This window comes from Monocercomonoides exilis (assembly GCF_001643675.1).
Source record: "Monocercomonoides exilis strain PA203 chromosome Unknown scaffold27-1312184, whole genome shotgun sequence".
Classification (NCBI taxonomy): domain Eukaryota; phylum Preaxostyla; order Oxymonadida; family Polymastigidae; genus Monocercomonoides; species Monocercomonoides exilis.
Window position 1 is genome coordinate 1,045,414 of NW_027150572.1, and position 25,569 is coordinate 1,070,982.

The 25,569-nt window shown below is 32.4% G+C and overlaps 6 protein-coding genes across 6 annotated transcripts; 3 read left to right on the forward strand and 3 right to left on the reverse strand.

Annotated features, from left to right (window-relative positions):
* Positions 1-2,972: 2,972 nt before the first annotated feature.
* Positions 2,973-3,758, forward strand: MONOS_17706 (putative light chain 3). The gene is made up of 4 exons (XM_067870652.1): positions 2,973-3,088; positions 3,140-3,201; positions 3,272-3,287; positions 3,337-3,758. Exons 1-4 carry the CDS (start codon positions 3,018-3,020, stop codon positions 3,560-3,562), a joined length of 375 nt encoding a protein of 124 aa, XP_067726053.1. The 5' UTR covers positions 2,973-3,017; the 3' UTR covers positions 3,563-3,758.
* A 66-nt stretch (positions 3,759-3,824) lies between these two features.
* MONOS_8207 (uncharacterized protein) lies at positions 3,825-6,982 on the reverse strand (the record flags this gene model as incomplete). The annotated part of the gene is made up of 1 exon (XM_067878597.1): positions 3,825-6,982. Exon 1 carries the CDS (start codon positions 6,915-6,917, stop codon positions 3,825-3,827), a length of 3,093 nt encoding a protein of 1,030 aa, XP_067726054.1. The 5' UTR covers positions 6,918-6,982.
* Positions 6,983-7,308: 326 nt separating this feature from the next.
* On the forward strand, positions 7,309-12,347 carry MONOS_8206 (uncharacterized protein; the record flags this gene model as incomplete). Its single annotated transcript, XM_067878596.1, has 2 exons — positions 7,309-9,392; positions 9,621-12,347. The coding sequence occupies 2 exons, from the start codon at positions 7,309-7,311 to the stop codon at positions 11,947-11,949; spliced, it is 4,413 nt and encodes a 1,470-aa protein (XP_067726055.1). The 3' UTR covers positions 11,950-12,347.
* A 537-nt stretch (positions 12,348-12,884) lies between these two features.
* On the reverse strand, positions 12,885-17,240 carry MONOS_8205 (putative Protein kinase domain; the record flags this gene model as incomplete). Its single annotated transcript, XM_067878595.1, has 6 exons — positions 12,885-15,959; positions 16,160-16,271; positions 16,459-16,581; positions 16,708-16,916; positions 17,006-17,170; positions 17,229-17,240. 6 exons carry the CDS (start codon positions 17,238-17,240, stop codon positions 13,113-13,115), a joined length of 3,468 nt encoding a protein of 1,155 aa, XP_067726056.1. The 3' UTR covers positions 12,885-13,112.
* A 924-nt stretch (positions 17,241-18,164) lies between these two features.
* On the forward strand, positions 18,165-21,127 carry MONOS_8204 (uncharacterized protein; the record flags this gene model as incomplete). The annotated part of the gene is made up of 6 exons (XM_067878594.1): positions 18,165-18,254; positions 18,308-18,453; positions 18,725-19,331; positions 19,499-19,777; positions 19,951-20,133; positions 20,356-21,127. 6 exons carry the CDS (start codon positions 18,165-18,167, stop codon positions 20,764-20,766), a joined length of 1,716 nt encoding a protein of 571 aa, XP_067726057.1. The 3' UTR covers positions 20,767-21,127.
* A 96-nt stretch (positions 21,128-21,223) lies between these two features.
* MONOS_8203 (putative RNA polymerase Rpb3) lies at positions 21,224-23,056 on the reverse strand. The gene is made up of 6 exons (XM_067878593.1): positions 22,973-23,056; positions 22,719-22,901; positions 22,538-22,667; positions 22,251-22,486; positions 21,784-22,105; positions 21,224-21,572 (listed from the first exon to the last, which is right to left on the reverse strand). Exons 1-6 carry the CDS (start codon positions 23,042-23,044, stop codon positions 21,439-21,441), a joined length of 1,077 nt encoding a protein of 358 aa, XP_067726058.1. The 5' UTR covers positions 23,045-23,056; the 3' UTR covers positions 21,224-21,438.
* Positions 23,057-25,569: the final 2,513 nt, after the last annotated feature.

Consider the following 25,569-nt stretch of genomic DNA (forward strand, 5'->3'; position numbering starts at 1 on the left):
CAGAACATTGAAGCCTCTTTGATAGCAGAAAAAGTGGTTTTCAATTCTTCACTTTCAAGCAGTATCAGCATGAAATTAGTTACAGGAGATAATTTTTTCTAAAGCTTTTCCATGAAATTAGATAAAAAAAGAAAAGTCAGCCAAACAGCTTAGTTTCAAAGCAGGATGTTGCAATTTCTGAGGTGAAGGAATCATCGAATGTTAAATACAAAAGCTCCAATGAAACAGGACCTGTTGTAAATGTCAACTTTCAAAATCATGGAAGGAAAACAATTATTCACGATGATGTTTCTTTGGAACAATCTGAGAATTCAGAGGATCGAAAAGAGCAACGAGATACGTCAGAAGAAGAGATTCTTTTCCCCAGTGAAAAAAGGAAAGGAAAACTTTCTTCAGAAAGCAAATTGGGATCCATCTTTAATTACAGTTAAAAATATTCAATATGAGTTTCAAATTATTTATTCTTTGCTTATTTAAACATGATTCGACGTTATTCAACAGTGCTTTGTTTTAAATTGCTTTGAAAGCGCCAATCTTTTTTTACTGATATTTTAATTGCAAATTCAATTCAGATATTTTCATTTGGCTTGTTCGATCCACCAAAATACTATAAAAACTCGATTATCAGTATATTTTTCCGTATGAAAGTGTTGAGTTGTGTCAAAAAAAGCTAAATGGAATATCCCGGGTTTTGTCCTTGTCCCGGCTTTTACACCTGACTGTACTTTGAAAATTAATATTGAGCAAGTTGAGAATTTTTTTGGCTGAAATAAATCTGATTTTTAAACAGTTAATTTTCATGAATTGATCGTTCAGTAATCAGCGGAGCTGTTTCAGCTTTTGAAAGCAATACAAAAGTTAAATAAAATTAAGCAACAAGAGCTCCTTTCAACAGAAGAAAAGAAAACTGAAGGAAAAGTTATACATTGCAAAAGTGCAACTTGAGAATGCTTATCTGTTGCCCAAATGAAAAACTCTTTTAACTGGATATAATCACTTTTAATACAATCAACATTGGTTATGATTACATTTTTCTACACATCTGCATTCTTTACCTATATTTTGTTCACTTCCCATAGAATGAAATCACAAGACAAAATACACAAAATAACATTTTTTAATCATTATGGCGGTTTTTTTTCTTTGAAAAATCGATCCTTTAATTTTTCAAATATTTCAAATATTTGAAATATTAAATATTACAACGACAAAATATTTGTTTTTGTGTTTAAAACGTGTTTTTTTGAAGTGCTTTCAAAAATGGTAATAAAAGATCTTCAAAAAATTAACAAAAAAAATGTTTTTATTCTTTCCCTGTGTCAAGTGATGTCGTATATAATCTCAAACAGTTGTCGACACAAAAATAGTGCAACACACTATGTGATTGAATCAGATTTTAACTGTTGACAAAGTTTTCGTATGAATTGAAAATATACCAAATTTCAACTTTTTTAATCTTTTCGTTCATTTATTTTTTTCAAATGGGTGATATTTTTTGATGTCATATTTTTCCATTCAAAATTTTCGGTTCGAAAAAACTCCCTTAAATATTAGCAAATGAACATAGAAAAGAGAATATGCATTCTCATAAGTCCATCGTTTTCAATTCAGCTTCAACATTTGTTTTTGAAACAGTTCTGATGTATTAAGCACTCAAATGAAAAATCTTTACGCAGTGACAAGCAATCTTTAAAAAAACAGCACACAGAAAAAAGTTATGATTTCAAAAAGAATCACCCAAATTGAAAAAAAATGAAACATTAATGTTAATAATAACAAAAAGTGTTTTATGCTTTTTTTGTTTTTAATTATATATATTTATTTGGATAAAAATTTATCACTTCAGGCATTTTCATTGAAAAATAATGCACTTTTTATTGACTTTTTGTGTAAAAAATAAGAATAAAATGGGTTCATTATTCGACATTCATAAATTGTTGGAAAACTTTATGTTTTGATTTCAACGATGTCTGTTTACAGATATGAAAATCAAATTAAATTTTAAATCCGAAAATTCGAAATAAAATTATAAGTGTGGCAATTTTTCAATGTCTTGTGCAAAAAATGCTTGAAAGTCCGTATTTTCCCCTATATTTTTTTGAAAAAAATAAATGAATGAATGGAAAAAAAAAAGAAAGAAAAACATATGTGACGACAAGAAAAAATTGAAACTATAACAAATTGACCAAAAATATATTGTTTATTTTTCTAAAATTGAAATTTGAAACTTTCCCACAATTTTTGATAATGCAAAAATTTAATCAATGAATCCACATATTAAAGATTTTGACATTCGAATAATGCTTATTTTCCAAATTTGTTGTTAAAGTTCCTGACTTTTTTTTTATTAACTGAAAATATCAGTTGTGGTATTTTTTTGTCACAATTAGTTATTGACCTTTTCCGATGTTCACTGACAAATGGATAAATGACTGATATTTCAAATGCAATCAACGAATCTCTTTTAAACTGTTCTATTAAGTTTTTTTGGATATTAACGCAATCGGTTTTTTTTTTTTTTTTTTTTTTTTTTTTTTTTTTTTTTTTTTTTTTTTTTTTTTTTTGACAGACGAATGATTTCCCTTTTTGTCAAGTCATAGAGTTTTTCAAAAAAATAAATAAAAGTTGAAATTTGTTTATTTTCCTGGATTTGAAACACATAATTCTAATGACTTTTCTTAAAAATCAATTTTTTCTTATTTCGAACGAGTTTGAGATAAGAATACAAACAGCTGGAAAAATAATTCATGAAAAAAGATTATTTTTTTTCGGAATTAATTTACAAGATTCTGTGCATTGTTTTTTTTTTTAAACTTATATTTCTTTTTTATTAATTATTTTCTTATTAACATTGATATAACTTTTGAATTGTGAAAAATGAGATAACTTTAATAACAAATATTAACCACATTTATGCGAATTTCTCTTTTCCGATTTGCAGAAAAATAAGAAACATTCGTGATCATAGCCATATTGTGAATTCAAAAACCTTTATTGCTGCGAACAATTAACTAAAAATGCCAAGAGAGTCTGGTTACAAAGCAACTGTTCCTTTTGAAACAAGAAAACATGAAATTGATAAAATTAGGTGCGAAACATGATGCTTAATTGAATTTTATGTGTATTTTTTGTAAATCAGAAAAAAGTACCCCGATAGGGTGCCAATTCTTTGTGAAAGGCATTCACGAGCTAAAATTCCAGGTTTCAAAGCTCTCTTTTTTCATAAATAATTTTAAACGTATTATTTTTTCATGAAACTTATTGTTTGCAGAGATGAGCCAGAAAAAGTTTGATTGAAATTTTTCTCTTTTAAAAAGTTATTGTTCAATAATTCAGATTTTTAGTTCAAGAAAACATCACTATTGGAGAATTTTTGAGGATCATACGTAGAAATATTTCGCTTGACCAAGAAAAATCATTATTCGTTTTTATCGATAATAGAATTCCAAATACTGGTGATCCACTTTCAGTCATCTACTCCGAATATATGAAAAAACATCAAGGCGATGATGGATATCTGTATATGCTTTACACAGATGAGGCTACCTTTGGAACTGCATAAAATATAACTTTTCTTTGTTTTTTTGTGTTTTATTTTTTCGAGTCATGTCATGATAAGAAGCATTTTGAGATAAGCCTTTTTTTATAAAAATCGTTACATTGTAATATTTTATTGTCATTATGAAAAGTCTATTTTTTGAGGAACGTCATCTCAAACTTTTTTAATCAACCAATAATATGATTGAAATACTATTCAATTTGAAAAAGGAAATGAATCAAACTTTGATATTTAAAGAATACATTTTAAAATAATCATTTATTTTTCATTCTTCTTTAATTTTCAAATCTTCTTCTATCATCCATTCGATGGCTCTTTCAAGCAGTTCTTCCTTTTTGCCGCTTAATTTCTTTTCTTTAAAGCGCAGGAACGCTTTTAACTGATCCATTGATAGTGAAGAAAGAAAGAGAAACAGAGGATGAGCTGGTGAAATTGGCATCGATAAAGATGAATTTTCCGAGCTCGAATTTTTCACCTTCTTATCATCTTTGCTTTCAGGCAAAAGTGGTGAATCTTTTTTTTCTTTATTCATTTCATTTATTTCCACTCTCGATCTCTTCCATTCTTCGCTTTCACGGCTAATCCCCTTATATTTCTCTATTATGCCCGGCCAATCAACAGTATTGTACAAGCGTAGTTGTTCCTTTTGTATTTCTTCTTTCGATTTTTTCGGTTTTACCTGCTTCACGTTTTCTTTACCGCTTTTTTGTTCCTTCTCTGTTGAACTATCTGGCATTTTAATTTTCTTTTCGCCATGCCCTCCATTTTCAGTATTGTCACTCTTCATATCTCTTTCACCTTCGCCTTCTTTTTTGCTATCGCCATTGTCTTCATCATCTTCTTCATCGTCATTTCTAATCAGCTTGCATTTTTTGTGATTGACATGCGAATTATCAGAAGATGCTAACTCCATCTCACTTTGCTCTTTCGTCTTTAAAGAGGAGGAAAAAGAAGCACTTGCCGAAGTTGACTGAGTTTTCAGGCTTAATTTTTGGGCTTTCTTTGCTTCTTCATCGTCCCTTTCGAGATCAATCTTTTTCCTCTTTGGTTTTTGAACAGCTGAGGAAGTTGATGCCTTTGAAGAAAAGTTAACAGCAGCAACACCATCAGAAGAAGAAGAAGAAGAAGTTGTTGTTTTTGATGATAATAACGATGACGATAGCGATGATGATGACGATGATGATGAAGATGAGGAAATGGTGGAAGATGAATGAACAGAACGTGAACTTGCTAATTTTGAAAAACTGCCCAATGGCTTGCGAAGCGTGCTGCCAATCACAGAAGATGACAATGTCGAAGAAACTGATCTATTTTTCTTTGAAAACGTTGGTTTTTGAAGAGTTGCTGAAGAAGCAGAGCGTGCTGAAGAAGAAGAAGAAGAAGAAGAAGAAGAAGAAGAAGAGGAAGCAGAAGAGGATAAAGATGTTAATAATTTCATTGATGAAGAAATCCCTCTTTTCATAAAAACAGGCTTTTTGAGATGATTTTCTTTTGGTGGCGAAGAACGGGATGTGTTGCGCTCAGAAGAAGTAGTTGATCTAACCTGACTTGAAGTATTCGAAGTGCTTTTAGGCAAGGAAGAAGAAGAAGAAAATGATGATGATGACGACGAAGACGAAGAAGAGGAAGAGGGAGAAGAGGATAAAGATGAAAAGGGTGGCGAAAATGTAGAATTTTCTGAAATGTTTGCTTTAATAAGTTTTGCTTCATTCTCATATTCTGATGAAACAGCATCAATCACAATTTCACTTAAACTTTCTTTTTTCCCCTCATCTTCTGTGTTTTTCATTGATGTGTCAATTGGTCGATCCAAAGGTATCACAAGCGAAGATGTTAGCCCGATTAAGCAACTACCCTTTGAAGCTTCTTCTCCTTTTTCTCTTTCTTCTTCTTCTTCTTCTTCCTTTTCTTTGCTTCTTCCGGGCTCTTTTGAATGCTCTGATAACTCGTTTAGTTCCTTTGCAGTCATCAATTGCGAACTTGTCTTGTAAGTTTGAACAACTGAACAGCTTTCCAATGGCTTTGATTCCAAAGGAGATGAAACACAACTTGAGGATTTCTGAACTGAATGAGAATAAAATGAAGAATTTGCTTCAATGTTACCAAGAGGAGAAGATAAACGAACACTTGAAGGAGACAAAGAGCTAGTAAAAATCACATTGCCTTTGGAAGTCCGCGTTTTGAGAAGCGTCTGAAGAAATATCTGCAAACCATCTGTTTTGTCCTTTGGAGCGACTGAAACAGGCATCGACTGCAAAATGCAACAAGATGGATAGTAAAAATATTTGCTCGAAAATGAATGACCAGAAGAAGGCGCAAATGAAGAAAATGAAGACGAAGATGATGAAACAGAAGAAGCAGAATTCAGTGCAACTTTACACAAAATAGCTTGTGATAAATTGATCTCAACCGGCTTTTCATCCTCTTTCTTGATCTTTTTGGACAATAGGCTTGCCAATGGATTTGAACTTTTCTCTTCACGAATTATTTCCTCTTTTCTATATTGACGAGCTTTTAATGAAGGAATGTTTATCATATGAATTAACTTCCAATATTCCTTTAGAGTTTTGTAGTTTCTCAAAAAATTGTCTTCATCATTGCCTTCACGGTAAATGTTTTGTTTGCTGTTGTAGCGACCATATTTAGAAGGATTACTAAAAGCAGTTGCAACACAAAAAGAATTATCAGTTGGAATGATGCGAATTTCTTCTATTCGTCCGGGAGCAAAGCTTGGAAGAACAACAATACTACTGCGAGCTTCAATTGAAGTTGTGTTCGATGGATCAAGATCTAATGTAACTGGATGACCTTCAAAAAACCGTTTGTATCGTTTTGGATGAAGAGCAGCAAGAGGACAAAATGGCGTTATTTTTTGGCTGCAACATTGAATGCTAATAACACAGTTATTGTTGTCACATGTTGTAATCGATAAATTTATAACGTCAATGATTCTTGCGGAATATTCATTAAAACTATATTCTGGAGTGAAATGCCAAAAAAGTCCATCCAAATAGGACCAATCATTTTCAATCATAAAGCCTGTGATGCATGACATTAAACATGAGGATATGATGTCTGGTGATGGTTTTTTTGTAGCGATATTTAAATAACATTTTTCGAAATATTCACTTTTTTCGAAAATTTCTTCCATTTCACTTTGAGAACAATCAGAAAAAACAATAATATAGGGTGGAAGTGAAATTGCGAACGAATACATCCCTTGCATAGCATGCAACACACGATAGTACTCAAGAACAGAACATTTATCTTTCCAACCAATAATTCCATTGGAATACGAAGAAAAATCAAGAAATTGAAGAGATAAGATATGCGCATCCGAAAGTTTTAAATATTCCATAAATTATATGGATGAATTTTGCGCATAAATTTGAAGAACATTTACCGGCATTTTTCATATCATACGATGAAGGGTTGATTATTGATCATATTGTTTTCTTTTCTAATTTCTCTGTTTGATGTTGTTGCAAAAAGAAGAACATTTGCATTATATGTGAAATAAGAATTAATCCATTCATGTTTAAACAACAATGGCAATGTCAGAAGAAAATCAAAAAATTTTTTCTTTATTCACTTATAAATTAAAATGAAACATAAAAAAAATTTTTGTTGGATGTGAATCAATCAATATTGAAAACTTTTTTGCGCAGTGTGAAAAACTTTTCATTCTTTTTGAAAAATTTAATAAGGGTATGTTTTTGAACAAAATATTTCAAAATTCAACAGTGTTAATGATAAACACTGTTTCAGCTGGACGCCCCCAGCCACATAGTTACATCTCACCAAGCACACCTGTTTCACTTCATCCTCCACTTAAGCCTCGGCTACAAACTCCAAATCATTCTTTCGATTCTTATCTATCAGAAACTGAAGTCCAAGAAATTATAAGACAAAAGGAACTTGAACACAAGATTCAATTAGAAGAGTTAAGACAAAGATATGCAGATGAATTCACCACAGCAATCACTCAATACGAGAATGATTCTGAAACAATGAAAAAACAAATGGAAGAGCAAAAAGAAATTGCACTCAAAGCAAAACAAGATCTCGATATTCAAATAAATGCATCCAAAAAAATCGAAGCTGAGAAAAAAGATTTTCAACAACTACGATTTGAAAACGAGAGTTTACTTAAATCACTTCAAGAATTACAGAAAGAGAAGGAAAAAATTGCTAAAAATCATATGGAAGTTACAAGAACAAACGACGAACTTAAAAAGCAGCTTATTGATGAAAAGAAACGAACCAGTACAGATTTAGAAATGGAAACGATGAAGGCTGATGAATGGAAGAGAGCTGAAGATCGGAGAATTGCAGCCTTTCTTGAAAATGGGAAAGAAAAGGAAAACATAATTAATGGATTAACTCGCCAATTGGAAATAGAGAAAAAAGAACACAATGAAACAAAAAAGAAATACAACATTGAAATAGAAAAATTTGAGGGAATGAAAAACCAGCTCTTAGAAAGCTCAAGGCAGAAAGAAAAAGAAATGAATGATAAACTTCAAAAGTTAACGGAAAAGCTCAAGGAAGAAGAAACCAGAACAGCAAATTTGATGAAGCAAATAAAAATTAAAGACGAAGAAATAAGCGATTTACAAGCAAAAATCAAAGAAGCAACACAAACAACAACTCAAAATCCGTCTTCTTCGTTTTCTTCCATTTCTTCTATTTCTTCCTCATTTTCTTCGCTTATTCAGCAAAAGGACAAAGAAATATCGAAGCTGAAAGATCAGATTTCGGAAGAGAAAGAGAAGATTAAGCAGGAATGTGACAGGAAAATCCAAGTGATTCACGAAGAGAATGAAAATCGAATGGCAATGTGGAGAAAGCAACTGCATCAGCTGACAACGAAGCAGATGAAGACGACAGAAGAAAGAGAAGAAAAATACAAATTTTTTGTTCGGATGAAGGAGGAAGAGGTGAAAGAGCAGTTGGAGAAGAAAGAAAGGGAATGGGAAGATAAAATGGAAGCGATGAAGCGAGAAAGAGAAGAAGAAAGAGAGAAAATGAAGAAGGAAAGAGAGAGAGAGAAAGAAGAGAAGGAAAAAGAAGCCGAAGAATCAATGGACAGAATGAAAGAGGTTATCAATGAAAAAAACGAAGCAATAGAAAAACTGAATAAAAAGATAGAAGAAACACAAGTTTTGCTTCAAGTCTGCAAAGAAAACGAAAAACAGGCAATTTCTGATTTAAACGCGATTATTCTGAAGCAGAGCAAAGAAATTTCGAGTTTGAAAACAGAAAAAAGCTTTGTTGCTTCAGAAAATGAGAGATTGAAGCAAAAATTGCAAATTTCTGCTTCTTCTTCTTCTTCTTCTTCTCCAGTTACTTCTTCTTCTTCACTTCGAGAACGCATTTCAAAGCTGGAAACTGAATTGGCAGAGAAGATGAAGAAAGAAAATGAGGCAAAAATGGAATTTGAAGAGAAATTGAAGCAAAAAGAAGAGGAAATAAAAGACTTGAAGGAAGAATTGAGATTAAGAGAAGAAAAAGATAAAGAAGAAGAAGAAGAAGAAGTTAAACGAACAATTAAAGAAAGAAAAGAAGAAGGGAAAGAAGAAGAAGAAGACGATGTTGAAGATGAAGAAGCAGAGAAAAAGAAGAAGAAGAAGAATCAGAAGAAGAATCAAAAGAACGAAAAAGATGAATCAGAAGAAGAAGAAAAAGAGAAAGCAAAAGACAAAGAAAACGAAATATTTACATTTTATAAGCAAAATAGCGAAGAATACATAACATTTTTGAAGGCGCAAATTGAAAGTGGAAAGAAGGAAAGAAAGAAAACAGAGAAAGAAATGAAGTTAATCAGCAAACAGTATGAAAATATATCCTTATTTATTTCTCTTTCTCTTTTCTCTTTCTCTTTTTTCTCTTTTTCTTTTGCCTCTTTTCCTTTTATCTCTTTCTCTTTTATCTTTTTTTTGTTTCTCTTTTCTCTTTTCTCTATTTCTTTCTTTCTTTCTTTTTTGATATTTCACATTTTATTATTACTAATTATGTACAAATTAATAAAAATTTTCCATTTTTTCCATCTTGTTTCAAGATTGGAAGATCTTAAAAAGCAGCAAGCAATTTTTGCTTCTTCAACTCCGAATTCAACAATGCCTTTATCTTCCACCTCTTCTTCTTCTTCCTCTTCTTCTTCCTCTTCTTCTTCTTCCAATTCACTTTCAACTCCTCCTCCTTCACAATTTGCCACATCATCTGATTCATCATCATCATCATCTTCTTCTTCTTCTTCCTCCTCCTCCTCTTTCTCTTCTTCTTCTCCCTCTTCTTCTTCTCCCTCTTTCCTCCCTCTCCCCTTCTCCGCTCTCCTCCCCATCCTCCAATTAGCCACCGAAATCTACAACTTCTCCCGCTGGTTCTTTTCCTCTGTCCATTCTGCCAACACTCTTTCTTCTCTGACTGCATATGGCGATGAAAACAGCATTGTCCGTGTGCTTTCCTATCCAAAAGAGCATTTCCCGTGGAGAAGAGAAGGAGAGGGAAATATTGAGGCGTTTCTTGGAGCTTCTTCGACTTCTTCTTCTTCCTCTTTCTCCTCCTCTTCAACTTTTTATTCAACCCAAACTCCTTCGCTTTTAACTCCACAGCATCCATTTCAGCAAGAAACAGGGTTTGAACCAAAGCAACTCTCGCCTCGTTCATCTCACATAGCTTCTTCTTCTTCTTCTTCTTCTTCTTCTTCTTCCTCTTCCTCTTCTTCCTCTTCCTCTTCTTCCTCCTCCTCTTCTTCTTCTGCCAATTCAACGATTTCTTCGATTTTCTTCTCTTCTTCATTTCATCCAAACACTGCACCGCAAACAAAACTCATAGAAAATCCAATGTTTGTGCTGAAAAGTGCGATTGTTTCGACTCTGAAGGAAGCAAACAGAATAGAAAAACAATCAACTTCTCAAAAAAACGCATTATCTTCCTTTAAAAAAACTTCATTTGGATCTGCTCCTTCTTCTTTATCTTCTTATAATTCTTCTTCTTCTTCTTCAAACATTTATTCCTCCTCCTCCTCCTCTTCTTCTTCTTCTTCCTCTTCTTCTCCATCAACCCCCACTTCCTATCTTTCATTCGCTGATTGTCTTCCTTCACTCATCTCTTCTTCTCTTTCACTTCTTCTGCAGTTGTTTGAAGACATACACAGAACCGATTCTTTAAGTTCTTCTGCATTTGAGGTGATTTCAGTGACATTAGCGAAGGAACAGAAGCTGAGAATGGATCAATTGGAGATCAGAAGAAAGAAAGAGGAGGAAGAAAAAGAGAAGACGAGAGAGAGAGAGAAGAAGAGGGAGAAGGAGATGGAAGAGTGGGAGGAAGAGAAAAACGCGTTGTTGAATGAAATAGAAGAGATTAGCAGTGAGTTGATGAAGAGGAAAGAGGAAGAAGGAAAGAAGGAAAGAAGAATTGAGGAATTGGAGAAAGAGCTGAAAGAAATTAACATGCAAAATGATACATTTAAAATGGAAAACGAAGCGATGAAGAAGGAAATCAAAGAAAACGAGGCAATTTTGAGTCAAATGGAAAACAAAGTCAGAAAATTGACACTGGAAATGGAATTCAAAGAGAAAGATCGGAGCAAAATGACAAGTCAGTCAGATGAATACGAAAAGAGGATGAATGACATAGAAAACGAGCTGTTTTCAGTGAAAACAGAACTTTCAAAGGAAAAAGGAGAGAAAGAGATGCTTGTGAGGATCAAAACAGCGAATGAGAGAGAATTAAGTGAGCTGCGGAATTTGAGGGGCAAGGATTATGAATGTGAGAGAATGAGCAGGAAGCTGAAGGAAGAAGAAGAGGAGAAAGAAAAAGTTACGAAAGAAAATGCTAATTTGAAGAAGATGTTGGAAGAGAACGAGAAGAAAATAAATGGAATGAAGCAAAAATTGGTAGAGCAGGAAGAAGAGATTGAAGGTGTGTTAAACAGAGAGAAAGAGCTGAAAGGGAAAGTGGAGCGGATGATGAGGGAGAAAGACGATGTGGAAGAGGCGAAAGAGGAAGAGGTGAGGAGAAGAAACGATGTGGAGAAGTTGCTTGTGAAGAACGAAGAGAATTTGAATGTGATGAAGACAGAGGTTGAGATGATGAAGAAGCTGATGAAAAAACAAGAGGAGAAAATGAATGAGATATGGAGGCAGAACTTGCAGTTGGAGGAGGAAATTGAAGGAGAAAAGCAGAATAACAAGGAGATTTTGAAGCAATGCGAAGAATTTCAGACTCAAAATAACAAAATTTTGAATGAGTTGGGCGAAAAAACGAAGGAAAACGAAATTTTGTCACAGAAGTTGTTTGAAGTTGAGTTGTTTTACAGGATGAAAGAGAAGGAAAGTACTTTGAGCAGATTTGGGGTGAGTCAGCAGATGATCAATGAAGAATGAGAGAAATTTTAAAAATAAAAAAGGATTTATTTTTTCATGATATCAAAAGCCAATAATGTGCTGTTATTGTCATATTTAAAATGAAGAAAGCAAGCAAACTTCAAGTATTTATGCATGCATTCTTAAAAATTGAAGCACTTATTTTTTTATAAATGCAAAATTAAATACAAAGTGACTTATTTTTTGAATGTGTTGCTTCAAAGTTTCTGTTTGAATCAATTTCAAACAGAGATTTACATACATTTTTTAAAGCATATGTTTCATTTTTGTTTTTCTAACCAACTTTTAAACTTATTTTTCAGTCAAAATGGAATTGTGCAAGATTTCACTTGCAATTTGTGTTGAAGACCTAGTTCTATTTTTGTTGTTATAAAAAATAATATCAAATGAAAATGCAATGAATTATGAATCATCTTTTTATTTTTTATTTTATTAAAAAAAAAAAATAGAAATACGGTTAAACTTTCTCTTTTAAGCTCATCACATCCATTTCGTTGTTGTTCACAATATAAATCTGTTTGTTTTCAAAAAACAAAGAACAATCAAAAATTGAGAGAAAAAACATCAAATGAAATAAAAAAAAGGTAATAGATTTAAATTTAAAGCAAAGAAAACATTTTTTCTTTTTCCTTTTTTCACTTTTTCTTTATTCATTGAATGGTATCAAACTAGCAGACTAACATACAAATAAAAAACAAAAGTAAGCACAATTTTCTCAACATCTGCATTAAAGACAAAAAGCTCACCAATAGAAATAGAAATAGAAATAGAAATAAAAAGAAAGAAAGAAAGAAAGTTATTTCTTTTCTTTTCTTTATTTTTCTTCACTTTTCTATTTTTTTTTTTCTCCATTTATTGCATCATTAAAAAAGGTTGGATGATACAAACATTTTCACAAAGCAACCAAATAAGAACGAAATTATGAAATAAAAACACAACCGACAATTCCTCAAAATGTATTTAACAAACAAAAAAACAAAGAAACGATAAGAAAGTGAACTAAAAATTAGAAAAAGAAAGATAAAAGTGAAAGAAATGAAAAAAAAAGAAAAAGAGAAAAGAAGAAGAAAAGACAAATAAAATAAAACAAAATAAATAAAGCAAATAAAAACTCATTTCCAATTTCAAACACCAATTTTTCTTTCTTTCTTTCTTTTTTTTTCTCAATGTGGAAAATATTGAGAAGAGAAAGTGGAAGAGCGTGGCTGCTTATAAGAATTTAATCCAGAGCTGAAAATCGAAGGAGGCTGTTGAACTAATTGAGAAGAATCAAATGTGACACTTCTGACTGCTGGGTTTATTTGGCTATAGGTTGAAGAAGGAGAAGAAGAGGAAGAAGAAGAAAGAGAAGGGGAGGAGGAGGAGGAAAAGGGGGAAGGGGAAGGAGAAGAAGAAGAATTAAATGAAGATGAGGAGGAGGAGGAGGAAGAAGAATTTGTCAAAGCAAAAGCAGAAGAAATAGAAGATGAAGGCGAAGGTGAAGGTGATTGTGAATGAGAATGCGAAGCATAAGAAGAAGAAGCAGTGCGAACCGACAAAGGAAACGAAGATATAAGGGAAGCAGAAGGAAAAGCACCCGAAGAAGACAGAGGAGAAGAAAGAGACTGAGAATGCTGGCGATGAAGCAATGCTAATGAAGCAAAGGGGTTGTTGGATAGAGAAGAAGAAGAAGAAAGAGAAGAAGAGGAAGAGGAAGAGGAAGAAGAAGAAGGAAGAGAAGTGAAAGGAGATGGAGAAATGGAGTTTTCTGGTGTAGTTTCAAGAGAAGAGGTGGAAGAGGAAGAGGAAGAGGAAGAGGAAGAGGAAAGAGATTGAAATGTTGGTCTGGGAGGTGTTGTGAATGAAGAAGGAGAGAAAGAAGAGGAAGAGGAAGAAGAAGAGGAAGAAGAAGGAGAGGAATAAAGATTTGAAGAAGAAGAAGAAGGAGGAGGAAATGAAGAGGAGGAGGAGGAAGAAGAAGAGGAAGAAGATGAAGTTGGTGCAAGAGAAAGAGAAGAAGGCATTGGAGAAGGAGACGAAGAAGATGGAATGGAAAAGGAGGAAGGAGAAGGAGGAAAAGAAGGAGGAAAAAAAGAAGCATCACGAGGAGGACTAAAAGAGGATGAGGAAGAGGAGGAAGAAGAATTTAAATAAGTATTGTTATTATTATTATTAATTCCATTGTTATTAGCAACCGAAGAAGAAGAAGAAGAAGAAGAAGAAGAAGAAGTAGAAGAAGAAGAAGAAGAAGGTGTTGGTGCTGGTGAAGGAATTTTAGAAGAAGAAGAAGAAGAAGAAGAAGAAGAAGAAGAATGAAATGAAGAGAAGAATGAATTGAACGGATTTTCGCCACTTTCCAAAGCAGAAGTGAAGAAAGTGGAAGAAGATGATGTGGAAGGTGAGGTGAAATTGAAGTTAGAAGAAGAAGAGGAGGAGGAGGAAGAAGCAGAAGCAGAAGCAGAAGAAGATGATGATGTGGATGAAGAAGGAGAAGGAGAAGGAGATGAAGAATCTGGAGGAGATACAGCTGGGATATTCAATGAAAATGAATTTGAAGAGGAAGAGGAAGAGGAAGAGGAAGAAGAAGAAGCAAAATCAGAAGAATTTGAAGAAGAAGAAGAATTAGCAGAAGACAACAGATTAGGCGAAGAACCAGAGAAAGAAGGAAGTGAAGAAGGTGTTGTTGAATCAGCTATTAAAAGACGAGGTTGGCGAAATGGCGTTTCAGGGCGGCTTTTGAGAAGAGGAGAAGGAATTTGAGAGAGAGTGAAGGGAGTGAGAGAAGGAGGGGGAGAAAGAGAGAAGGAAAGAGAGGAAGAAGAAGAGGAAGAAGAAGAGGAAGAAGAGGAGGAAGAGGAAGAAGATGATGATGATGAGGAAGAGGAAGAGGGAGATATAAATGAAGAGGAAGGAGAAGAAGATGAGTTGGATGTGGAAGTTGCAGCTAAGAAAGAGAATGGATTTGGTTGAGGTTTTAGAGGAAGAGGAGAGGTGGAAGGAGAAACATAACAGGAAGAAGAAGAGGAAGAGGAGGAAAGAGAAGGAGAAGGAGAAAAAGGAGAAAATGAAGAAGAAGAAGAAGAGGAGGAGGAAGAAGATGTGAATGGATTGTCAAATGAAGTGAGTTTTGGTGAATTTAATGGTGAATTGACAACAAAAGTGGAAGAGGAGTGAGAAAGTGATGAAGGAGAAGAAAAGGAAGAAAAGGAAGAAGAAGAAGAAGGCGAAGAAGAAGAAGATGATGTGCTTGATAAAGAAGCATTAGGATTAAGAAAAGAATTCGAATAATTCGAAGGAAATTGATGTGACGAAGACAAAGCTAGTGAAGATGGATTGGGCGAAAGAGAAGAAGGATAAGAGAAAGACAAAGAAGGGTTGCTTGTTGGAACACTAATCAAATTGATAGTCTTTGATTCTCTTTCTCTTTCTCTTTCTCTTTCTCTTTCTCTTTCTCTTTCTCTTTCTCTTTCTTTCTCTCTCACCTTCTCTTTCTCTCTCTCCTTCTCCTTCTCCTTCTGAATCATTTTTTCTTTCCTTCCTCTTTCTCTTTCTCTTTTGATCACTTGATCTTCTTCAGGCATCCAACTCTGCAGAAAAGACACAGAACTCTGTGGAGCCGTGAAAAAAGGGTGGGTTTTTGCCTGGCGTGGTGTGAGGCGCATTTTTGGGTTGAAGCAGAGGCAGGAGAGGAGGAAGTGATAGAAGACGAGTAATTCTTCATGGGTGGTTGGCGGGTTAGAAGAATTATTGCTATTATTATTGCTATTGGTGTTGTTAATGCTATTGCTGTTATTGGTAATGTTATTGCTGTTGGATTCGGTTGAAGAGATGAAGGAATGAGAAGAAGAAGAAGAGGAGGAAGGAGATGATGATGAATTTGATGTATTTTGAGAAGAAGAAGAGGAAGAAGAAGAAGAATTTTTAGTATCATTTGTAGCTGAATTGGACTGATTGAGATGAAATGTTAGAGTTTCGAGAAATGTTGGCTTGATGTACGAGTAAATGATAGAAGGGGTGTTAATTCCTGTTCTCTGTGGAAATGTGAATGTTTGCAAGGGGAGTTTGATTAGGGTTGAATGTGTTGTGTTTGAAGATTGTTTTAATTTAATTTTATTTATTTTAATTAATGAACAATTTCATTTTCCAATAGAAAAGAAAATTATTTGAAAAAAAGAAAAATATTGTGTTCGAAAAGATTAATAAGTGAATAAATTAATCATAGAATTCAAACTTTTATGAATTCGGCTCGTGTGGCTATTCGATAGCCTTCTTTTATTGTAGGATCAGATACGAAAAACTTTCTGCTTGCTTTTCCGTATTTAATTAGTTCTAATGGAAGAGGGCTAATAGAACAAAATAAAGAACATATCATGTAATTTCATAGAAAAACCAATGAAAAATACAAAGGAAAATATAAATCATAAGAAAAAAATCGTGAAATAAATAAATATAAGAAAAGAAATTGATAAAAGAAAAAACAATATCACATTTAATTCTGTTATCATTTATTTATTTATTTATTTGACAAACCCCAAAAACTGAATATATCTTTCAATCTGATTGTGTTCTGATGAGCCAGGAAATAGCGGATTCCCCAAAAACAGCTCTGCTGCTATGCATCCAAAAGACCACATGTCAATTTTACAGTCAAAACTTCATTAAAGAAAAATAAAGATTATTTTGTTCAAAATAAAAAATCATTATTATTAAATAGTTCATTAAACATTATTTTTCAAAGAAAAATATGAATATCAATTAGCACAAATTAAATAAGCATACGGAAGCCCCAAAATAATCTCCGGCGCACGATAAAATCTTGTCTGAACATAATTTGTGATTTGCTGCCCTTCAAATATTGCGCTTCCAACATCAACAATACGCACATGAGGAAGATGGCTGTCAATCAATATGTTGTCCAACTTCAAGTCTGTGTGAATAATTCCTAAGTCAGACAGAAGAATCATTCCTTCAAGGATCTCAGACACAATCTATTTTGGTTTTGTTATTTGTTTCAGTTCATTTGATTAATTGAAAAAATGACGGAATGTTAAATTTAAAAATGAAAATCAACGCAAACGTCTCTAACAGTATTTAATGGAAATCCTTTGAATCTATCTTTTTTCATTTCAGAAAAAAGATCGTTTCCACATATTTCTGTTACAAGAACAACATGATTGTGAAAGATAAATGATTCCACGTATCTTATCACGTGATATTCATCATAAACATCAGAGGAGGTGACCTAAATAAATGATTTTATATTCATTGCAAGTATTTGTTAACTGTAAGCAAAAACAAACCAATTCAAGCATCTTTTTTTCTTGATATGCATGTTTTGAATTGATCGGAATATTTTTAATCACCTTTACAGCATATGATAAAAAGTTATCCTGTCTAATGCATCTAAATACTTGTCCGAATGCTCCCTTTCCAAGAACGCTTACGACCACATATTTATGAGCAAGAGAATCCGATAATGGTGAAATGACATCTCCTTCATAAAAGATGAAGTCGTGCTCCTCATTGTCAAAATTATTATTTTGAACAGGTTTTCCTGGATGGGTTAACAGTCGTGGTTGACGTATTTTCTTAAAAGAAAAGTTTGTTGAAGGCGAACATTTTGTGTAAGTTGTAATCAAATAAACAGTCGTTGCCTTCAAAAACTGATGTTGTAGTGCGTTGGCAACAACAATAAATAATGACATAAACTTCCTATATTTTCAAAAAATTTGCACAAACCGTCATAACGACTTTTGACTTTTCAATAAAAAGTAAGAGGGTATATTTGATCAGTCCAGATCAAGTTTATTTATTTTTTTGCAAAAAATGAAATTTGAAACAATAAATTATGAATTTTTAATTCTTGAAATGGAGCAAAAAAAACGGCCATAACATTTTAATTTTGATACGAATATTTATTTTTACAGTGGTTTTAAATGTGTTGTTGGTGTTATCTTTGGCTTAATGAATGAAAAATGCCAGCATCTCAAAGAAATTTCTGGGAATAACAAATATACCAACAACAATTGCAGTCATTTTGTGTTTATTTCATTTTGCAGCATCAATTTCTTTATGCAATTTCGATGAAGAACCATACAGATCAAAAACTATAAAACGAGAAAAATTATTAAACCAAAGTTCGTCAAATTGCAAGGTTTGAAGATCAAATTAGTCTTTTTGCATTATCATTTCGTTAGAATTCCCTTGAGGAATGTTTAGATACTTGCCATTTCACGATGCTTAGATGCAGCCCAAATAAAAAGAAAGCAGGAAATTGCGAAGATGAACATAAAATATGTCGAAAAGATTGCAGACTGATTCATTCTGTTTGAAGAAAAGTTGTTGATTTTGTAATTTTTATATTTGATTTTAAACGAAGGATTGCAGCGAAACATGCCTGGAATCATTTTATTCGCAATGTCATATTGATTGTGATGCTTCATTTCAATCAGTTAAAGATGATTGCGACTTTGAGAATGATGTTTGTCTTGCGGATTGCCGAATTGGTGATTGGAATTGCGAAAAGTTTGTAAACATTTTTATTAATTTGAAGGCTTACTAAATTTTTTGTCATTATTTAATCATATCACTATTTCTTTATGAATCGCCTTTTAATTGCAGTCAATGCAAGAGAGAGCGTCGTCTTTGTGAAAGCCAAGCACGAACATGCAATCAAAAATGCACTGATAATTGCAATGCTCAGTATGACATTAAAATTTATATTAATTTTTCTTTTCTTTACATTTCTTGTCTTGATTTGAAAACAATAAAAAAACACTATCAACATTTTGATTAGACAGCCAACATGTGGAGATCGCTGCTTAGCAAAAATGGAAGATGGATTTGATGTGTGTGATGCTGAATACGATGAATGCCTCACTCTTTGCACAACAACTTCATCATCATCACCTTCTTCTTCCTCCTCCTCATCTTCTTCTTCTCTTGTCTGCCTGAACAAATGCAGCGAAGAGCGTCAGATGTGCAAAGGAGGGGTGCGAACTGAGCAGATGGCGTGTGATTTGAGATGTGGTGCAAAAGAAGAGGAAGAATGTTTTTTTCTGTGCGAAAGAGCGCTTTTGAACTGCATGGACGAAGCATCGGAGCAGTTTGACATTTGCAGCTATAAATGCTCGAGAGATGGGGAGAATGTGAATAAAGAAGAACAAGAAAAGATGAATGAAAAAAAGGAAAATAACTCTTCAACATCTGCATCTTCTTCTTCGTCTTCAGCATTTTCTAAGACTCAACCAAAATCAATTTCTTCTCTTTCTCCCACTTCTGATTCGTGTCAGCGCGAATGCAGTGCGAACCTTCGGCAGCAAAACAGCCAGTGCAACAGAATCAACGGAGAATGCATCATTTTGTGCTCGTCTTCCACAATCAGCTGCAAGGAGAAATGCTTGGTATGCTCTTAAATGAGAGGATTTTTTAAGGCTTTTTCACTGAATGAGAGGATATAAGATATTTGATGAAATGTTATTTACTATCACTTTATATGGCATTTTCTGGATTTTATTCGTATTTTTATTCTTTTTTTTTAAAAAAAATAACATTTTTTAATGAATTGAAGACTGATTTAGACACATGCTTTTTAGAAGCAGATAAAAGACTGCGAAATTGCAAGACAAAATGCAAACAAATAACTTCCTTTTCACCAGCATCATCTATGCCCAATTCATCATCATCAACTTATTCTTCTTCCTCCTCCTCTTCCTCCTCACTTGCTGTTTGTGAGAAGCAGTGTCAATTTGACCATCGAAAAGACAAAGAAAGATGCCGAGACAAAAACTATGAGTGTACCGACGTGTGCGAAACGAAGGAGAAAGCAACATGCAAAGATGATTGTGAAGTGTGGCTTTATTATTTAATTGTTACAAATATCGAATACTTAACTTAACTTTGAAATTAAAAATATTCTTGATAATTTAAAAAATTAAATAAAATAAAACAAAAAAAAAATAATTGCATTGCTAACAACCATATTTATTAATTAATCATTTTATTCATTTTTAAAATTTCCAGTCATTTTTCACTCTTTCCTTCTCCCAGTGCGACAAAGCGCTTGATGAATGCACATTTTCTCACCGCCCGCTTTCATCTTGTCTTTCACAGAGAAGAATTTGCGAGGCCAAAGCAAAAGATAGCGAAGAAGAGTGTTTGAGCAAATGTGACACGTCTGTTGATGAGATGAAGGAGAAATGCGAAGTATGAAGAAGCTTCCAGAAAGCTCAATTTGATTTATAGAGAAGATAGAAGCGGTAACAAATGCTTTTAGGTCATTTTTTCTTTTATTTGATTGGCCTTTCTTTTCTTTTCTTTTCTTTTTCTCCTTTTTTTTAAACAACTTATCAATTGTTCACATTAATCAAATCATTTATTCTTTTCTTTATATCTTCCTCTCTTTCTATTTCTCTTTCTCTCTTTCAGTTCTCCTTCGAACGAGACTTAGACCGCTGTGAGTTTTCGCACGAAGAGTGCCTTTCTCTGTGTATATCACCAGGAGATGAAAGAGAATGCTCCAGCGAATGCAACCAGCAGTCACGTCTGTGCAAACAATCAGCAGAAGAGAAAAAAAGAGAATGCGACGAAGAAGCAAAAAAAAAGTGGGCAGAGCGATGCAGTCAGCAGTGTGAAGGGGAATATATGTCTTGTTTGGACAGCAGTGAAGAGAGGCAGCAGAAGTGTGTTTCTGAAGAGTGTTCAGAAGAGAAGAGAAAAGAAAAGAACCAGACGAATGCGGTGTGTGTTAGGGGGTGCAGGGCGGAGCAGAGGAAACATGAGTCAGAATGCATCAAACAGCTGGATTTGTGCAGTGCGCAATGTCCTGTGATGGAATAGAGAAGGGGGTTGGGTGAGAGAGAGTGAGAGAGAAATATTAGAGGAGATGTTTCAGGATTAAGTCAAAAAAAGATTGAGAGGTTTATTTTTTAGCGGTGTGAATTGATTCTTCAAAGTTACGGTCGAAACATTAAATGAAAGCTGAGAAAATATGATGATTGTTTAGACAATAAATTTTTATTCGAATGTATTTACTTGGAAAATGTCTATCCGTTTTGAATTTTTGACATATGAAGATGAAAAATCAAGTGAATAAACAGAAAATTGGAGATTCTAATCTTAATTTCTGATTATTTGGTATTTCTTTTTTGTTAAAGAACAATTTCGCGAATTAAAACAGTATTTTTATTAAAAACAAAACCTTCTTCTTTTGCTTTTTTAATTTTATGCTCACCAAGTTGTAAATAAAATTAACTTTTCTCTAATTTAAAAAAAAAAAAGAGAGAGAGAGAGTCTATCTAAATACGTGCATTTCTCCAACTATTTAAATAATTTCAAAACGCTGTAATGAAGTGCTATAAATGAAGTGTACCCTGAATGTTCTACCCTTTCCTAATTCTGTTCTTTTTTGCAAATTGCTCAAAAAAATCTAAGTTCTCCTTATTTCTCACATGAAAAAATGAAACCATCACTCTTCAAAAAAAAACCTTCTTCTTCTATTTTTCCTCTTATTCATTGCGCCTCTTGAGCTGTTGGGGCAGTTGTTGTTAGAAGGCTGATAAGCGCATCCACTTTCGCAATCAGAACATCGAATGCTTGTTCAACAAGTGTAGATGCATCGAGGATTCCGGTTGATTCAACAGAAACTGGATAATATATGCATTGTAAATTGTTTAAAATATTTGAAACATTGGGGATATATGTTTCATAAATAATAATAATAATAATAATAATAATAAAAGATTATAAGCAAAAATATAAAAAATATAAAAGAGCGAAAAGGAAAACAAATATAAAATCATTTCCTCTATTTTTAAAAAGAAAGAAAGAAAGAAAGAAAAGAAAATGCCATCAAACATATGCAATAGTCCTTCACTCTGGCAAGCTCCAGATCTTCAGCATATTCTTCGCACTTAACGCCCTTCGAGCTGATGCGCGCCGTTCTGATGCATTCTCTACACATTGAGCAGTTTCTCGGGCGCGCAACTGTCACAACACCGTCTTTCATCTCAAACACATTGAGCGGACACGACTCTATCACAGCCTCGGCGATATTCCCAGTAAGTGGTTTTTTGAAGCTGATTGACGGCAGCAAGCGATATGTGGCGGTGGCAACGGGACTGAACTTTGCGTGCCATTTTCCTATTCCCTTCACGCAGTGGCAAGTCAGATCAATTGTCTATGAACACGAAGTACCAAACATCATTATCACAAAAAAATGAATGAAGAAAAAAGAATAGATGATATGGAAAGAAGGAAGTGTAAAAATAAATATAAATGAAAATATATTTCAATTTAGTACTTATAATACAGCTCAACAATACCTGTTTTGGTCTTAGCTTTGCAATCAAAATATCGCCAAAAACTGGCTTTGGTGGATGATCAGCAAACAAGGCACGCTGCTCATCAGAAATTGGGACCCATTCAAGATCACGAGAATAAACATTTGAATGGTTATATCGTAAATTTTCTGCCATATCCGGTCTTGATCCTGGAACAGAAGTGCAGGTTATTTGCAATTTAAATATTATTGTGTTAAATTGATTTGGCTCTTCGTCAGCTTAACATAAAATATTGCTTTAAATATGTAATAATAACAAATTTGTCAAACGTTTTTTATATTTTATTTTAGAAGGGTCAATGTCCAATGGTATTAATCCAATACGATGGCATAAAACTTCATCTGATATGACAGATGTATTGTTGGCCAAAAAGACATCTTCAATTGCAATTGTTGGTACCTATTGAAATTTAAAACGAAAGTTAATTTCAGAAATTATAAAAATTCAAACTTCTGCAATTAAAATACGCCTCAAAGCGTTGACAACAGACAAATCAACTCCAGCTACATCAAACACAACTTCTTCCGGAGTATTTTTCAAAATTGCCATTTTCATTGATGTCAAATCCTCTTCTTTAAATGGTTGATCATAACCAAGCGAAGAATATGTGGAATAATCAGAATAAGAAGATGTCTTTTAAAAAAAAATCAAATAAAATGAAAGTTAATTTTCCACTACATAAAATGTTTAAATAAAATGCATACGAAAGTCGGATATTCTTCCTTCAATACAATTTTTTCCTTTTGTTCCTTCAGTTTTTCAGGAAGTATTTCCATTGAAAAAATATTTTTATATGGTAATGATCAAATGTTTGAAAAGCAAATATTTGATATTTTGCTGAGAGTGATTCTTTTTGGTGATATAAATTTATTGCGAAAAAGTTGCTTTTTTTCAGAAAAGAATGATTTATCACGAGTTTAACTCATGATATTTGTCAATGTCAAATTCTTTAAATGTTAACCATTGTTTTTTTGAGAAATAAAGATGTTTCGGGGATTTTTTGTAATACAAAAAGACAATAAAAAGATATTCATACATTAAGACACACACACACACACACACACACACACACACACACACACACACACACACACACACACACACACACACACACACACACACACACACACACACACACACACACACACACACACACACACACACACACACACACACACACACACACACACACACACACACACACACACACACACATTCCAAAAAAAAAAAAAAAATAAATAAATAAATAAATAAATAAATAAATACAATAAAATAAAATAAAAATAAAAATGAAAATAAAAATAACAAAATAACACTTGAGAATAGACATTCTAATTCATGCATGAAATAATTGCAATCAAAATATAGGGCGCATATTTTATCTTTACCTCAAATTTTTATCTCGACACTGTTTTTTTGAAACTAATTTTTGCTTTTTTGATTTGTGAAAAGGCTAAAAACAAAAACAAAATAAATAGACTTCTTGATATTATTGTTTTTCAGAATTCTGTTAAAAAAATTTTTGATATTTTTTTGAACAAAAAAATTTTCAAAAATTTTATTATTTTAAGGACCCAGATCAAAGACTTGCTGGCTGTGAAGCCAAAATTTCAAACTGAACGTCAAAAGCTACAGCATTGCAATTCTTCATTCTTGTATTATTATTTTTACTTGTTTTTTGCTTTTTCAATTAAATTATTAACCTTTTTTTCTCATTTCACTGTTTTTGCTTAAAACACGATTTTCTGAACAAATATGAATTTGTATAAATTTTAAAGCTCATAAAAAATAAAAACAAGGTGTTATTTGTTGTATATTTTTATTTAATTCTGAAAAGAAAAAGAATTGAACAAGAATTTGAAGCGAAATGGGAGAACATATGAAAATTTTGATCTGAAAATTGTTCCTCATATACAAATATTTTGTTGTTTTTTCTTTGAGATATCATTTCATTTCAAATTTGTTTTTATTTCATTTCATTAAATTTTAAAACAAATGGATGCATGTCTCTGAAATCGTGTTTTTTAAAAAAAAGTGTGAAATGAGAAAAAGTGTTAAAAAAACAAGTTGAGAAAGTTCAAAACAAGTTTAACTTATAAAAAAGAAACGATGTATAATGATATGAAAGCTCAGAACTTCTGATAATAAGTATTCGCTGGAAAAGCAGCAAGTCAATGATTAAAACATAAAATTATTATAATCCTCGATCTTTTTGAAAAACATGAAATATTGGAAAAAAATACAAAATAAGGAAATAAAAACATTTCAAGCATTTCTGGTTATTTTCTATTTATCACAGGCTTGTGTAAAGCTAAAAGCATAACAAAAAAGAAAAAGGTCTTGATAAAGAAAAAAGGTCAAGATGAAATGGCAAATGGGCTCTTTTCCGGGACTCAAAATTTGCTTTATTATATGATAAAAGTGATTATCATTGTTTTAAAAATATTTGTTCAAAATATTAAAGTGCGGAAATTATTCTGAGTAGAAAAAATTTTTTCTTAAAAAAAATTTATCAAAAATGTTTTTTGGGAAGATCAATTTTTTATTTACAAAATTATTTAAAAGTTGACATTGATTTTTTTCGTTATTTTCATCTCCAAAAAGAAGATTGCAAGAAAAAAGAAAACTGAGTCTTTTTTTCAGCGTCATCATCTTGATTTCCAATGAGTTTCTGCACCTCAAAATAACTTTTTTTATTTTCTAATTCCCCTAACGCAATTAAATTTTTTTCAAATAAGAAAGTTATTCGTTTAACCGAAACCCTAAAATAGAGATTTTTAACAATATCCTATAACCTATAATATCTATTTATCTTATATAATATTTTTGTAGAACTTAATTAAGTATTTAACAGCTTCATAACAAAATTTTTTCGCATGCATTTTATTTTCCTATTTCATCTCTAAGTGTAGTTAATAACAAATTACAATCCATTTTTTCTTCATTAAATGCAAGAATCATTACAAAATCTCCTTTTTTTTGAGATAAGATATGTTTCAGTCAAGAAAAATTGAAAATATTTTTTTAAAAAATGTGATATTTTTTTGATCAAAAATATTTTCTAAATATTCTTTAAAAATGTTTCCGCACAAAATAAATTGCTTTAAATAGCAAATATGATAATAACATGATGAAATAAATTGATTATATCGATTTTTGAATGTTCCGGTATAATACCCTTTTGCCGATAAAATCATAGCCCTAATCAAACTATACTTTTGAAATTTGTTTGCAATTGAATCGAAACAAATATCGAATTAATATTTCAAAATTAACATTTTTTGTTCTTATATACAGTTGA